This window comes from Prunus persica, chromosome G4 (genome assembly GCF_000346465.2).
Source record: "Prunus persica cultivar Lovell chromosome G4, Prunus_persica_NCBIv2, whole genome shotgun sequence".
Taxonomy (NCBI): domain Eukaryota; kingdom Viridiplantae; phylum Streptophyta; class Magnoliopsida; order Rosales; family Rosaceae; genus Prunus; species Prunus persica.
The window spans coordinates 370,601-385,919 of record NC_034012.1 but is presented as its reverse complement, the minus strand read 5'-3'; the positions used below and the strand labels follow the sequence as shown (position 1 = coordinate 385,919).

At 38.1% G+C, this 15,319-nt stretch overlaps 3 protein-coding genes across 4 annotated transcripts; 2 read left to right on the top strand and 1 right to left on the bottom strand.

The window, feature by feature from the left end:
• Window positions 303-4,850, top strand: LOC18779785 (putative calcium-transporting ATPase 13, plasma membrane-type). Of its 2 annotated transcripts, XM_020563244.1 has the most exons (3): window positions 303-738; window positions 866-1,154; window positions 1,714-4,850. In XM_020563244.1, the coding sequence occupies exons 2-3, from the start codon at window positions 903-905 to the stop codon at window positions 4,693-4,695; spliced, it is 3,234 nt and encodes a 1,077-aa protein (XP_020418833.1). In that variant the 5' UTR covers window positions 303-738; window positions 866-902; the 3' UTR covers window positions 4,696-4,850. The 2 variants fall into 2 exon arrangements, with proteins under 2 accessions (XP_020418833.1, XP_007213576.1); XM_007213514.2 differs by having other exon boundaries at window positions 303-1,154.
• Window positions 7,114-7,596, top strand: LOC18778856. Its single transcript, XM_020561590.1, has one exon. The coding sequence runs from the start codon at window positions 7,114-7,116 to the stop codon at window positions 7,594-7,596; it is 483 nt and encodes a 160-aa protein (XP_020417179.1).
• Window positions 9,619-14,456, bottom strand: LOC18778836 (protein NAR1). The gene is made up of 11 exons (XM_007212030.2): window positions 14,002-14,456; window positions 13,752-13,822; window positions 13,167-13,320; window positions 12,809-12,995; window positions 12,408-12,534; window positions 11,646-11,820; window positions 11,488-11,537; window positions 11,244-11,412; window positions 10,680-10,806; window positions 10,467-10,558; window positions 9,619-10,125 (listed from the first exon to the last, which is right to left on the bottom strand). Exons 1-11 carry the CDS (start codon window positions 14,128-14,130, stop codon window positions 9,973-9,975), a joined length of 1,434 nt encoding a protein of 477 aa, XP_007212092.1. The 5' UTR covers window positions 14,131-14,456; the 3' UTR covers window positions 9,619-9,972.

Below are 15,319 nucleotides of genomic sequence, written 5' to 3'. Positions count from 1 at the left end.
CTCTACAAAAAACCAATTGAATCAGATATCATTTGACCACTCAATTGAGTTATTGAAATTTTAGTATTTTCTTGAAGTACCGTGTTCATTGATTTTGCAAGACACAATTGGATGTCGAAATGGGTTCCGATTTGTCTAATTTTTTGTAAGGATAATCTATGAATGAAGACCTAAAAAATAGATGGTTTGGATCATTGGAAAAAAAATTATAGGGTACCCTAAAGGGCGTCCCTCAATAGAAGGGGACTGTATATATATATATATATATATATATATATATTTGAATAACAATAATTTGTAATTACGAATTGGATTATATTTACATAACATTAATTTGTGTCCGCAACTGCAGGTGCAGTGCAGTGCAGGCGGAGTTATGCCGTGTGTGCTGAATGACCAAAGTGAAAGTGCATGCAACCAATTAATAGTAGAATATACATGAAATGAAACTCATAACATAAGGAAAAAACTTACGTGAAGTGAAGCTTCTGTAAAATTACACTAGAAGTTCCCTTCACGCGTTTTGGTTTTCCAGATTTCGTTTCAGGGCCTTGCCCTTCTCTCTCCTCTATAAATTCCCACCACCTGCAGCATTCCTTACTTGCATTTGTTGAGTCCCACTCTCTTACATTCTCCTCCTCTCCTTCCAGCAGCAGAGAAATTTCATTTTTGTTTTTTTTGGTAACTCATCCATATTCTTTATCGAAACTTCTAGTTGCTAATTAATTTAAGTAAAAGGTATCCCTCTTTATAACTCTTATCTGTTTCGTTGTTGCATTAATTTTTGTTCCCTTTTTCATTGAATCTCGTTTTAACTCAATCTCTTCCATTTAATTTTTGCATTAATTTTCGTCTTTGCAATAAGGTTGGATAAGCACCAAAGCCACTAGCTAGCTACTAGTATGGCAGACACAAGAAGCTCTGGGCACCATTTAGACCTCGAGTCTCAGCAGACGGTGTTGCTCATAACCGGTACCAACCCGCCACGAGTCGACCACTGGCGCTGGATTTTTGTGATCCTCCAAGTGCGCAAACTCCTCATCTCATCAAGAGCCAATCGAGCTAACAAGGCATCTCCTCAATCTCTTCCTCAACTCTCATCATCCGCTATCCATTATACAGTTATCAGCACTGTTGCTGCAGGAGATACACCAGTGAGTATACTATACTTATAGCCAAATTCTTGCTACAGCTTTCCCACCGCTAACTATATATAGCTAGCTAATTTGAAGAAAATATATGACATGGTATAAAGAATCTTATGTGAAATCTCAATTTTGTTCTTCTACCAATATTACCATATAATATCCTACTGTACATATATTTTTATGAAAAAGTCATAACATATGGAAAACAACTCTTATATATGTATTGGTGCTGCATAATATATCTTGTACATCATATTCCAATTTTTGTGTGTATTATGTATTGGTACTGTAAAACATGGCCTATGATGATGTCTACTTTTGTCTGAGCAAAAAATACTTTGACAGTTTTGAGTCTGATTAAGACTTTTACTCCACGACTGTGACTGGAATGCTGAGTTTTTTATGGGCTATTCTAGAGCTTGACAGGCAGATGTAATATGTTGCTAGATCTGAGTCCCAAAATCGACCTGAGATTCACAATCAAGCAACATATAATACTTGTTTCGTTTCTTACTCTCGTACCAAATTGAGCTGTAGTTAAATTACTGCTAATTGATTTTTGCAGGACTTGGAACTCACGGGGACTACAGAAATTTCACCTGCCTCACCTCAAGTTTCTGGAGATGTCCATTTGAGCAGGGATAGTACTGCAAGTGATGCTGAACTCCAGCATGCAAATGTTGCCAAGATAGTGAAGGACAAGGATTTTGTTTCCTTGCAGAAGTTTGGAGGCACCCGAGGAATTGCAGAGGCACTCAACACAGACTTACAAAATGGAATTCCAGGCGATCAAGAAGATATTTGTCGTCGACGCATGGTCAATGCACTCTCGACAACACAGGCTCCTGCTCCAAGCTTCTTCAAACTTCTCCTTCAATCGTGCAACAATTACACCATTGTCCTTCTCTTTGTGGCTGGATTGCTGTCAATTGGGTTTGGCATCAAGGTGGAAGGCCTAAGGACCGGTTGGTATGAAGGGGCCATCATAATGTTTGCCATCCTCATACATGTGATTGCACCTTCTATACGTGACTTCTGGCTTGAAAACTCACACAACCATAATGCAGTGATACAGACTGCAGGGATGAGTAAAAATGTAGTTGAGGCCTTCAGAGGGGGTTGTCCGTGTGAACTTTCTGTATCTGATGTTGTGCCAGGTGACTTAGTGTGTTTGAAACGGGGATCTGTGGTTCCTGCTGACGGTTTGTTTGTTTCTGGTGAGTTCTTAGTATTGGATGATGGTATGGAGACAACCATTGATGACAAGAAACCATTTATGTTCTATGGTGCAAAGGTGGTTAGTGGAAACGGTCGCATGCTAGTTACCTCTGTGGGCATGGACACGGCATTGGGTGAGCTGATGAACCGAATAGCACATACTCCTAACCGTGCCCAATTACCAGCTCAACTTGACAAGATGAACACACGCACCCAAATTGCCGGGCTCTCAATCTCTATTCTCCTCCTTGTAGTGTTGTTCTTTCGTTTCTTGCTTGAAAAGAAAGATTACAGCTCTGGCCTCCCAGAGCTTAAGGGGAAACCAGCTGCAAGTAAGGAAATAATGAATGAGATGGGGAAAATTGTCATGAAACCAAGTGGGCAGATTAGCATCTTAACAACAGCTCTGGCCATCTTGCTTGTAGGAGTAGTGGAAGGGATACCTCTTTTTGTTACACTTGCCATTACCTATTGGAATAGGAAGACAATGTCTGGCAAGGCCATTGCTCAAGGAATTTTGGCTTGTGTCACCATGGGCTCTGTCACAACCATTTGCACTGACAAAACTGGTGTGCTGACTTTGAACTCGCTGGAAGTCGACGTGTGCTATATTGGGAACGAAGTCATAGAAAATGACTGTGTCACCAGAATAGACACACGTGTTCGTGAAGCTTTGTGCAATGGAATCTGCACACCACTTTTGAAGCCGTCAAGCTCTTGCAGCTCATCAGAGGACCCGCTCCTTCCCTGGGCTGCCAATTTGGGGATGGAAATTGAGATTTTGAGGCAGAGCCACACCATCCTGGAGGCCAAGGAGTTGCGCACCAACGAGGAAGGCAGTGGAGTATTGATGAAAAAATCCAGTGACAATGAAGGAGATATGTGCTTGCATTGGAAAGGACCGGCAACAACAATATTAGCCATGTGCTCGCACTACACTGACAGCAGAGGGACAACAAAGGTCATGGATGAACAACGTAGACTGGCTTTTAACCATATTGTAGAGCACATGCAGTCCAAACATCTCAAGACCATTGCATTTGCTTACAAGCAGACTGATGTTGCAAAGCTTGAAGAAAACAGCTTAATCTTAATAGGACTACTAGGTGTGAAGTATACATGTTGCGAAGATATAATGGAAGCAGTGAAAGCTTGTCAAGAAGCAGGAGTGAACATCATATTGGTGTCAGAAGAAAAGGTGTCAAAGCTGAAAGACATTGCTGTTGCATGTGGAATACTTGCCAACTCAAACAGGTTGGTGCTCGAAGGCGAAAAGTTTCGAAATAGTAGTGCAGAAGAAAGGATGGACATTGTAGATAAAATCTGCGTGATGGGAAACTCCATTCCTTTAGACAGGCTCCTTTTGGTGCAATGCCTGAAAGAAAAAGACCACGCTGTGGCGATGGTTGGAGTCAGAACAAATGAGACTCCAACTCTTAAAGAAGCTGATGTGGGGGTTGCAATGGGGACTTGGAGTAGTGAAATGGCAAGAGAAAGTTCTGACATCATCATCTGGGATGGAAATTTTAGTTTCTTGGTCCCCATTATAAGTTGCGGAAGATGCATTTACTATAACATTCAAAAGTACATCCAACTTGAGCTCACCATGAATATAGCAGGGCTGCTGATAACAGCCACTACCACAATGGCTTCTGGAGAGAGTGCAATTACAGCAATTCAGTTATTTTGGGCAAACATGGTTGTGACTCTTCTAGGTGGGCTTGCTCTACTGATGGAGCCGCCAACAAAGGAACTAATGGAGAAGCCACCGGTCAGACGAACTGACCGGCTCATTAGCAAGGCAATGTGGAGAAACATTGTCAGTCAAGCCTTATATCAGAGTGCCATCTTGGTCAGCTTTCAACTGAAAGGGCAAACCGTTCCGGGCATCAGCAAGAAGGTTAGCGAGTCCATTGTTTTCAACAGTTTTGTTCTGTGTCATGTATTCAATCAAGTCAATTCAAGGGAGCTAGAGAAGAAGAACGTGTTCAGGGGCATACTTCACAATCAGTGGTTCTGGGTGTCTGTGGGTGGCACTCTTGTCCTGCAGGTGGCTTTTATTGAGATCTCACATATTCTTGTTGGCAATGCAAGGTTGAATTGGGCACAGTGGGGTGTGTGTCTATTAATTGGGATGGTTTCATGGGAAATTGATTTGGTTGTGAAGTGTGTATCGGGCGTTGTCGTGAATGGAACATTCAGCTCTCATGTTGGATGTATTAATAATAGTATGACACCCTCTGGTGTCTCAGGTTCTGCATCTAATCTTGAGCTCCCACTCATTGTTGGAAATTCCACAAGATCCCATGATCCTATGATCCCATCTTAGTTTTTGTATCAAAAAATTTCAGTGTCATGTTCTACTTGTTGGAAGATATTGAGTGAATCCTTGTGAATGCTTCCTAGTTAGTTTGTATATTCAATCTTGCATACATTAATTCCTCAAAGATGGAGAAGAATAGAACACAGAAAGTTTTTCTTGAAGGCTAAGAGATTATTCAGGGCTATAGATTACTGCATGCATTCTACTCAAGCAAAATTTCCAAGAAACAATCAATATAGAGAGATTAGCATAGAATAAAAGAAAAAAACCAAATCAGGAAATTCAACAACTACTTGGAAATCTACTCTATCTCTAACTCTAAAGCAATGCAAACAAATTAACAAAAATTGCATCTCACCTTCACCTTAGATATAGTGAAGTCAAAGCTTTCCGGGTAGCGCACTGGTAGGTTTATGCAGAGCGGAGAATGACTGAATGCATTGCACGGTTTGGTGGTAACCTATGGTTGACCTCTCAAGTCTCCTCTTTTTTGTTTTTTGTGGTTGACCCCTCAAGTCCACAGATCAAAGATGCGGTACATAATAACGATAAAGCTGTATTGCCCCCATGAAGTAACGGTGTTCCACCATGACCATGCCATGCCACATTGACGGGTAGGTGGTCTCACTTTGCCCTCCACCACCGTCAATTCCCTCAAAAACTCTTTCATAATGTTTGACATGGCTCCTACGAGATTTGAGAGGAGCACTAGTATAATTAAGCCTAATGATTATTCAAATCCCGTAGACGATGCGGTGTAACTTCAGTTCTGTTTACTCCAAAACGACATACATGTCTACTGAGACACAATGAGCATGTAAACACACCCATACCCATAGGTCCCATACCCAATGCAAATATATGTAGAGTAAATATCACACGCCTGGTCTAGTTAAAAGTATATCTATTCTTTTCTTATCCTTGAAGCTTCGACATTTGAAAATTAATAATAGAGGGGACTCTTTTGCTGCAAAGAAAGAAACAGCCAATCCAGCTCCAGCTTTCTTTTCTGCATGCCATTCCATTCCATACACTCCAAAACAAAACATACATCCTCCCTCATATTGATTGGTAGATAGATAGAGAGAGAATGTTTATGTAATATTTGTCTTTGTCATGCATTATTGTTCACACCGCCCCCACATAATACATTCTTCCCTTCTATTCTTCACACAAATTAAAGGTGAATTATTATTTCATTAGTCTTTAAACTTTCACTCGATTTGTATTTGAATATCTTAATTTCCAAAATGGTTTCCGTGGTCATTTAACTTTAGTTTCGTTTGGACAAATGGTCATGCCGTCAATTTTGTTAACCTTTTCTGTTAAATACAGGGACAAAATGATATTTTTATATTAAAACAAAAAAAATAATAAGAAATCATATCTTTAAAATAACAACAAAAATAAAATAAAATAAAAACTAGCAAAAAAAAAGAAAAATTAAGTTTTGTGGGGAGTAGAAATCGGGATGGAGGGGGAGAGAGAGAGTTTAATTGTAATTTTTTATTCATATTTTAATTATTTTTGATACAAAAATACCATTTTATCCCTGCACTTAACATAAAGGAAAATGCTAGGGAGACCCACTTTAGATACTAACTTGTGTACCAACTCTCTAATAGAGTGTGGGACCCATTGTATTGGTGGGCTCCACCTCTATTAGAGAATTGGTACACAAGTTGGTATCTAAAGTTGGTCTTCCTAGCATCACCCTAACATAAAAGTTAACAAAATTGACAGCATGACCATTTGTCCTAACAAAACTAAAGTTAAAGGATCACGGGAACCATTTTGAAAATTGAGGTACTCAATGCAATTCGAGCCTAAATTCATGGACTAATAAAACAATTAACCCCACAAATTAATAACTTAAAAATAAAGCTGATCAATTGAAGCTAATTCAAGCTAAAGAGTCCTGTTTGATACAGAGTATACTCTATCCTATCCATCCAATCCAACCTATTAATCCTCCAAGCACAACCTTCCATGCGCTAGTTTCAACATGGTCCTTGGACTTTTCTCCAAACTCTTTTTCTCCTTTAGCAATGCCTCTGTCTCTCCCCCCCACCTACACTAAACGAACAAACAAACTCCCTTAGATTTGGCCTCACAACCTTTTTCTATTTGGACTTTGCAGCTTCTCTGCCGATTCTCATTCCTTTCTTAAAACCACTTATTTAGAGTTTCATCCGAGGACTGATGAGTTCACTTATTGAAACCTAATTGAGGCAGAAGCCGACAATCTTATACATGTACATGCCACTGCCCTATATATACATGAAGCCTGTTTAAGGCTCCTTAGAGTTAGAGGTCATCACTTCCCTTCCCACCACGGTCCACCCCAATTTTGAAGCTCAACTAAAAAAACTTGCCCATTTAGAAAAAAGAGTATATTATATACTTGTAATGAATCAAACTCAAATGGAGAGGGAAAGCCATGATGCCACAGTCATTCATTCCTCCATAGCTCTATTGCAGGAAAGGTTTCGGCAGCTGCAGAGAGTGAAGGCAATGAGAGAGGAGAGAGAGATTTTGAGAATGCTAGCTCTCTGTGACTCAGAACCAAAGCATAAGCAGTTGTTGATGATGATGAAGATGAATACTAGCAATCCCATTCCCACCGTGCATAACAAGCCGGCCGCGGAAAGGTTGTTTTTCCATCCTGATCACCATGATCTTATTCAGCCTCATGGTCATGGATCATCAGAATCCGGAATTTCTGTGTCCCTGTGGCCAGCACTGCAGAGCAAGCATGAGGATTATATACTGTATAGGAGCACTGAGACCCCGCTGTTGATCAACCTATGGCCTTCAGTCACAGATACCCCTTCGTTAGACACTTGTTCAAATAAATTCCAAGGTTCCGATTGCGACTCTGATGTGGATACTTCTCTTCATCTGTAAACGAATTCATGCTCCTTAGAGTATTACATGAATTGCTATATTATTATTTATTTAGGCATGAGCTAACCTTCATGCATTAGAATGGTGCCATGGTGTAACATGCATGCATGCATGAAGCTGTGAAAGTTTTCAGTGTATGTATCATATCAAACTTGAAACATCACTCATGGAAGTGAAGTATGTATCACCATCCCAACCCTTTGGAACAAGAAGAATGTGGCTGGCTGTATGCACTCGGCATGCCTATATGAATTAGTCTTTTCAGCTATCATCTGGAGAAATAAAATAACATCTACCCCCTTTGAACGAATTTTTGAACTATTTGTTTAGTTTTCGATTGCCAAATTTCCTTTCCATCTGGGACAAGTTAAAATGCTGAAGAGTTGCTCTAATTTCTAATAAAGAGTTCAATTTTTGATGTCTAAATGTGTTCCTTATCGCCTTATAGTAGTCAACATTTCAAATGTTTCACAACCCTCGTGTAGGTGCTTGGTATGTTTAGATCTTCTTCTTCTTCTTCTTATTTGGATACGGGGCATTTCTTAAGTCAAAAAACAGGGGCATTGCATATCAGCCAGCTTACGACCAAATGCTTTTGTGTTATTTACTGAATGCTGCTCATGAAATCGCCTATAACTATAAGTGTGATTTAGAAATAGGAACTGCAAAACAACATACAACTTACAAGGCTGGACAAATTTTCACTTGTAATATTATATATATATGTGCATTTACCCAAACACAAGGCAAAAGGATAACTTAGTGTAGAAACTTTAATTGCACTGCACGCCTGCTCCAGAAGATAAAAGTTTATTTCACATATTTCAATCTTTTGAGCTTCGAAATTTTAAATTTAATAACAGAGAGGATCCTTTTGTTACATAAAAAAGAAGCATCCAGTCCACTTCCTTTAGTAGCCGCAGCTTTCATTTCTGCATGCCATTCCGTTCCAAAGACTCCAAGACAAAATGTATATCTTGAGAGAGAGAGAGAGAGAGAGAGAGAGAGAGAGAGAGAGAGAATGTTGGTATGTTTGTCTTTGTCATACATTATTGTCCACACCGCCCCCACATTCTTCCCTTCTTTTCTGCAGCGCACACAAAGCATAAGGGCAAAGGAACTCGAAAAACCGAACCAGAAAAGAAAAAGGCCCACCAAAAAGATAAAAGAGCCTTTCAAAGCTAAAGAGGGGGTTTTTTTTTATGGGAGCAGCTAATTGACAGAGTATCATCCAATTCCAAACAGTCCCTTCCATGTGGTTGTTTCAACATTCTTCTTGGAATTTTCTCCAAACCATTTTCTCCCTTAGCAACGCCTTTGCCTTTCCCCCCACATACACAGTACACTAAACAAACAAACTCCCTTAGATTTGGCCACTCAAACTTTTCTTTTTGGACTTTGCTGTTTGCCTGCCGATTCTCATTCCTTTTCTAAATCACTTAGAATTTCATCGAACAACTAAACTCACTTGTTTAATTGATTAATTAATTGAAGCAGACTACCTCATACAAACATGTTTGTTTGTATAAGGGAGTTTGTTTGTTTAGACAATCTTATACGAACAACTATATATACATATATATAAGGCTGCTCTCCTCCCCACTGTCGTTCATTCTTCCATAGCTCTATTGGTTTTAGACAGCCGCAGAGAGTGAAGGCAACGAGAGAGATAGATTTTGAAAATGCTTCCTCTCTCCGACTCTGAACCAAAGCAGTTGATGATGTTGAATAGCAATCCATCTCGCCACGCATTAAGCTGGCAAGGTTGTTTAACTTATATCCACCTTCATTATTTTGAAAATGCTTTACAAGCCTGAGTTTCTCTCTGTGCATGGCCAACATTGCAGAGCAAGCATGAGGAGGAGAGAACTATACACATAGGAAAACTGAGACCCCACCTTTGATCAACTTACAGTACATACATCACATGATGGCTAATCTTCTAAGTTGACATTAGGGGAGCCAGGAGTTTGATTTAGGTAGGGGTCACATTTTCCTGTCGGAGTTTCACATTACAAGGTCTTGACTCTTAAGTGATCTCTGCGTACTCCATTGCTTGATGCATCAAACAAATTGTTTGTTAAGTCAGCTACAAATTTCTCGTGCGTGGGATTGATTACATGATATCAAAGTAGGGCAGGATGATTGAATATATGATTTATTACAACCGCATGTAATTGATTCTTTCTTCTATAAGGACGAGTTCACTATATACATTATGTAGGGAAAAAAATTGTCAAAACAAAATATTGATCCTCTGTACCAAAAATTTGACAGACTCCCAGAAGATGACGAGCCTCGGCACTCAGTAGGGACCGTCTAGGGATGTTCGCACCTTGTTGAGAAAACTGGAGTTTGGGAGGTTAAGTCAATCATTTACCAATTGTGTAACTGAGAACTTATGCTTTTCACGACAGGGTGATAATCTGTGTGAAAGAGTCGCTTAGCCTTCTCTGAACCAGGATGCTCAAGCCACTCATCGTATAAGCTTTGCACTAAAGGGTTTCCAAAAGGATCTGCTATCAAAACCTGTACAATATTAAAGGATTGTCATTCAAAGCCTACAAACATCATCATTATTCCCAGGCCAAAGATAGGGTTCAATACCACAACAGCAAGCTAAATGACAAAATAAACAAAGTTAAAAATTACAAAAGATCCATGCATGTAAAACGAGATAGTCTCATGGCGACTCTGTAGAGTGAATGTCTACTTCCCCCCTTTTCTTGGACAGAATAGACAAGAAAAGGGCCAACAGTAGATGCCTCAAATATCCATCACTTAAACGGCCAAAGTTATCAAAGTTTATGAGCCTCATACTGCAAGTAGAGTCCACAAAATAACTGAAAATAATGCTACCAAACACTTACGTTTTCCATATAGGCTGTTTGTAATAACTGAATCAACTCCTTTGCAGATTGCCCAGGCTGTGGCTTAACCTGTCCTCCACCATTCAAGCAACCTGTTAACTTCCAGTTAGTATTACTTCCAAAGTCCCAGTTTTATACGAAGGATAATTGAAAATATTGAACCACATATTCATTTGAAGAATTAATAAGTAGCACGTTTTACAAGAAACATACCTGAAGGGCACGCCATGATCTCTAGAAAATGATAATCACATTTTCCAATTTTGATTTTCCTGACAATGTTTTGCAGGTTCCGGAAACCGTAACATAGTGCAAATTTCAATACAGTCTTCCCTTCCACCTAAATGAGAGGGCATCAATATTCTATACAAAAAACGGACAGCAATGCTAATACAAGGACTTAGCCCTTAATTTTTTTTCCAAATCTATATACTACCCACCAATACTGTACGGATGCAAAGATAAAGACTGGAAATGCCATATGACCTGGTATACCTGGAATACAATACCAGAAAACTATCCAAACAACCATAACAAGGTAGGTTTTACATGCAAATAGCCAGAAAACCATGACGAGCAGATCACCTAAACTAAATCACAACTAGTATCGGCCAATTGTCCTACTTCCCTCTACATTTTATCAAGTGGTCGGGCCAGAGACATAAACAACCATAGGTAATTACAATCTAACCAGTGCTTCAAAACACTGATGACCTTCCCCTGCCTCTTACAAGCCTAGCACATTTGTGAACAAAAGTATAAAGAAACTTTACTTACTTCCAAAGTCACTTCCTGGAAGTCTGAATTTTTAATAGTTCTGAAATCAACAGGGCCTTTGACTTCTCTTCCAAAGAGCACTTTACCAGCATAACGGAATATTGTTTCTGCATAACCCCCAGAGCTTCCCTGGACTCCATAAAGATGCCCTTCATTAAAATTTGTCAACCTGGTGGAACAACGTATTTGTTAAAAAGTCCACAGCACATAGAAGGAGCCTTATCAAAATATTTGCAGCTCTTACATGCCATCCAGAGAAGACTCTTCTAAGCCTTTAAAATCAACTCCTTTTAACTGCAGCCGCCCAAAACAACAAAGATTTTGAGTTCATATAAGTAAGCATTATTTAGAAAAGTGGAATAAAGTGGAGATGGTAATAATTACTTAAAATTTCGGTCTCACCTGTATCAGTTCTAAAACTTCCCCAGATGTCAACACCGAATCTACCTCTGAAACCCTAAGACCTTCATTCTCATTAGTTTTGGATTGTTCAACTTCAAAAACAAAGTCATCACGTGAAGCCTCAAGCTTCTTATCATAACAAGGCATCACAGTCACATGGTACACATCAGCCGGCCTGTCAAATAAAATCATTCAGGGATATGCAATGAAAATAAGATACTTCTGTGAATTCATTTAATTTCACCAGAAGAAAATTATGTACTTCAAACTTCCCATACTAAATACTGCCAAGGCAGCATAACAATCATATGTGAACTAAACCTATGAACAATTGTGCCTAAGATCCAAGGACAGCTAGTTTCTCATGAACTTTAACAGAAAATGATGCTAATATATGGTAGAAAATTGTCAATTTCCATCGCACAAAATAAATTTATAAATTCTAAGTAAAAGAGGAGAAAAAGGGAAGGAACACAAATTTTGAATGCATGCATAACAGCTAAGTACGCGCTAAGAATTTCATTACTGATATAGAATGGGCCTATTAACCAGACTGTCAACAGGAGAAATTTGATAAAAATAATATGTACATATTATGGAACATCAATTATTAGAATTCTTATAAAGCTACAAGCATACAGAAGAAATGATCCACATCTCAATTATGATCACAGTTTAGCTGAAAAGAGAGCAGGCTTGAAATTTAGACACAAAAAACAACCTATCAACCAAGAAAAGAAACAAAGGACAAAAAAAAAATACCTAAGACCCATTTTTTGGCATATATTATTTTTAACAATAACTCCAATTGTTTGCTGGGGACTCTTCACTGAAGAAATATAAGGAAGAACATAGGATCCAAGTTGTTTTTCAGCATAGCATATCCAACCTGCAACAACACATATTTTATAAATCATGACAGAAACAATTCACCACATTCTTTATCAACAAAAGCAAAAATGTGAATATAGTATTGAACTATTTATCTTTTATCAATTAAAAACCCTTTCTTTTTCTATTTCCAGTTTGTGTACCTCTACAGCAAAGCAGAAAAATAAATTTCAGGCCTCTTTTCCCTCTCTTTTGTGTCTGTATTGAGCAGGGAAGAGGAGAAAAGGATATAATGCAATTACCAAACAATTATAGGCCTTAGATGTATATACCTGGACACGCTGATGAAATCATGGGCAAGGAAGATTGACAGCTTTTATCATCTGTTGACTGGCTTTGTTTGTACCTTGTGATGAACTCATTACAAGATTCAACAAGAGTTAAATCTCTACTGCAACTTGTATCAAATATAGCCTTTACACCCAATGACTTAAAAAAAGTCGTGAGTTTCCTAAAGACCTGGAAAATTGAAATAACATCCGATGTTAATATCCAATGACAACAGGTATCCTCGACTAACTTATTGCATACACCAACAGTGAATGAACAGTTATTAGGATTCTATAAGAACCTTGACTTAGAGTTAACAATTCATTGTAGGGAAAAACAAGCTGCAATGTTATATTTGACCTGAAGTGGTGAAATTCCAAAATACACGGCAAGTGAAGCTCTTGATTGAGGAGATAGGGAGACAATGACAGCTTTTCCCTTATCAATATTAAAAAGGAACTCATCCAAACTTTGCTTCTCCAGCATAACTGTCTCCGCTGATGTTACACACCCACTGCACAGTACAGAAAATCATAGATATTATCCCATTTGTATGGGCTTACAGTAGATTCTAACTTGGTTGAGCTAGTCTTAATCATAATCCACCCAGCAGGAAGGTCGGTAAATTCGAGCCAACTATTTTATGTTCATGGTACCTAGTCTTGCACAATATATTATGCAGATTCTAAGAACCCAGTTATTTTTTTCCTTCGAAATTTTAAAATGGCAAATATCGTTACAACATATATTGTTAGTGAAAATTAGGCCAAACAGCAAGTCCTATCCCAAATATGAAATAAAAACTTTAACATGGCAATTAAGGCTGGTAAAAAAAGTGATTTATAAATAAAAGATTAAAAACTCGAACTTCAACGCGCCCTAGTACCCGAATTCTGATTTGTTTCACATTCAAATTATATAAAAAAAATCAGAGACATGATTTACCTGCATGCTAAGCAATCTTTGAGTGAAATTTTAACTGGTTCTGTTTTCAATTGCTTGCTAGAAGTTGAAACCTTCACAACAAAAGAAAGAAAAAAAATTACGAACAAGCTTAAATATCATTACTTCAGCACCAATTAAGAATAAATGCATATGTCAAAATCGAAGAGCTGACACTTGCTTCAACAATTAGGAAAACGAAAAAAAAAAAGTTTACCAGAAAAGGAAAAAATAAAGAGAGGGAGAAATTTACCTCAGGCTTAGCAGAGGGCTTGGTTGAGGAGGCTTTGAGTCCTTTGAGAGAGACTATGCAAGCCTGAGATGGCGCTATGAAATCGTTGAGATCTCCAATTCGAAGCGTCGCCGAGAACTTCTCTGACATCACTTTAAAGCCGACAAATTTAAACCGGAGCGTATTCAGTAAGTCGAAAATTTGATATGAGGGTTTCTGCAAATTAGGGTTTTTGGAGTTTGAAGATGAACGAGAAAGGGAAAATGGGTTGATAGGTCAGAGGCGGTGCATTTACCAGAAGCTGGGAGAGAAGAGAAGGTGTGGCTTAGCCGCGCTTAGGTGATCTTGTGTAATTCATAAGAAGGCTGTTTAGACTAGCAGCCAATGGGGTTGTAGAAGGGTGTGGAAAAAAGAAGGTCAACGAAAGTAGTTTGATTTGTATACTCGTTTTGGTAAGGGTTTGATATGTATCTACTTGTTTCGTTATCTATTAGATTTCGGGTTGCTTTGGTTGGTCGGTCCAGCCCTTTGTATACTTCTGCACCGTCAGCGTTTGAGGCACGTGTCGACCACGGTCCACCACGCCGCTCATCTTTTACGCTTTTTATTTATATTATAATATAAATTCCAATTTTTAGATATATCATTAGACTAAAATGTAATTGATACTTTTTAAATTATTTTTTCATTAATTCTTATACTAACCCCTTTGGCACATGCTCACGCATGTGCCAATTGGTTTTCTTTTTTTTTTTTTCTTTTTTTTTTTAGAATTAAGAAAAGATAACATGAGTAGTTGTGTTCCATAAAAGTAGGACCTATTATCTGGTTTTGTTTTTTATTTTTTTTTAATATGAAAAAAGTGAATTTACCATATTATCCTCATTTAATTAATAATTTCAATTCTTAATGTTTGAATTAACCTAGGGCATTTTTTGGTATTTTGAATGTTTCACAATTCTCTGCCTTTTGCTTTATATATATAGATTATGTTTTGTTGAATTGATTAACATAATTTTTTTTAAGTGCACACATTTATCCCAAAATGTAAATTTATCATCATAATTAATTATGTTTTGAATTATCGCGGGAATTGTCTAAAATGTGCAATATGTTATTTTAAGGAAACTAAGGACATGGTTACTATAAATTGCCTCATGGTTTGTTATTGTAAATGATTAACTAGTACGTTATATTATAAGAAAAAGAAAAAGAAAATGTTATATTGTACCAATATTCTTTACTAAAAAGAGTTGTATATGAGCCTCCACACCTTTCCTTCAGCGCCTGCCCCCCCTCTAGGAGAAACATTTATATAAAACGAGGGCATCACTATTTT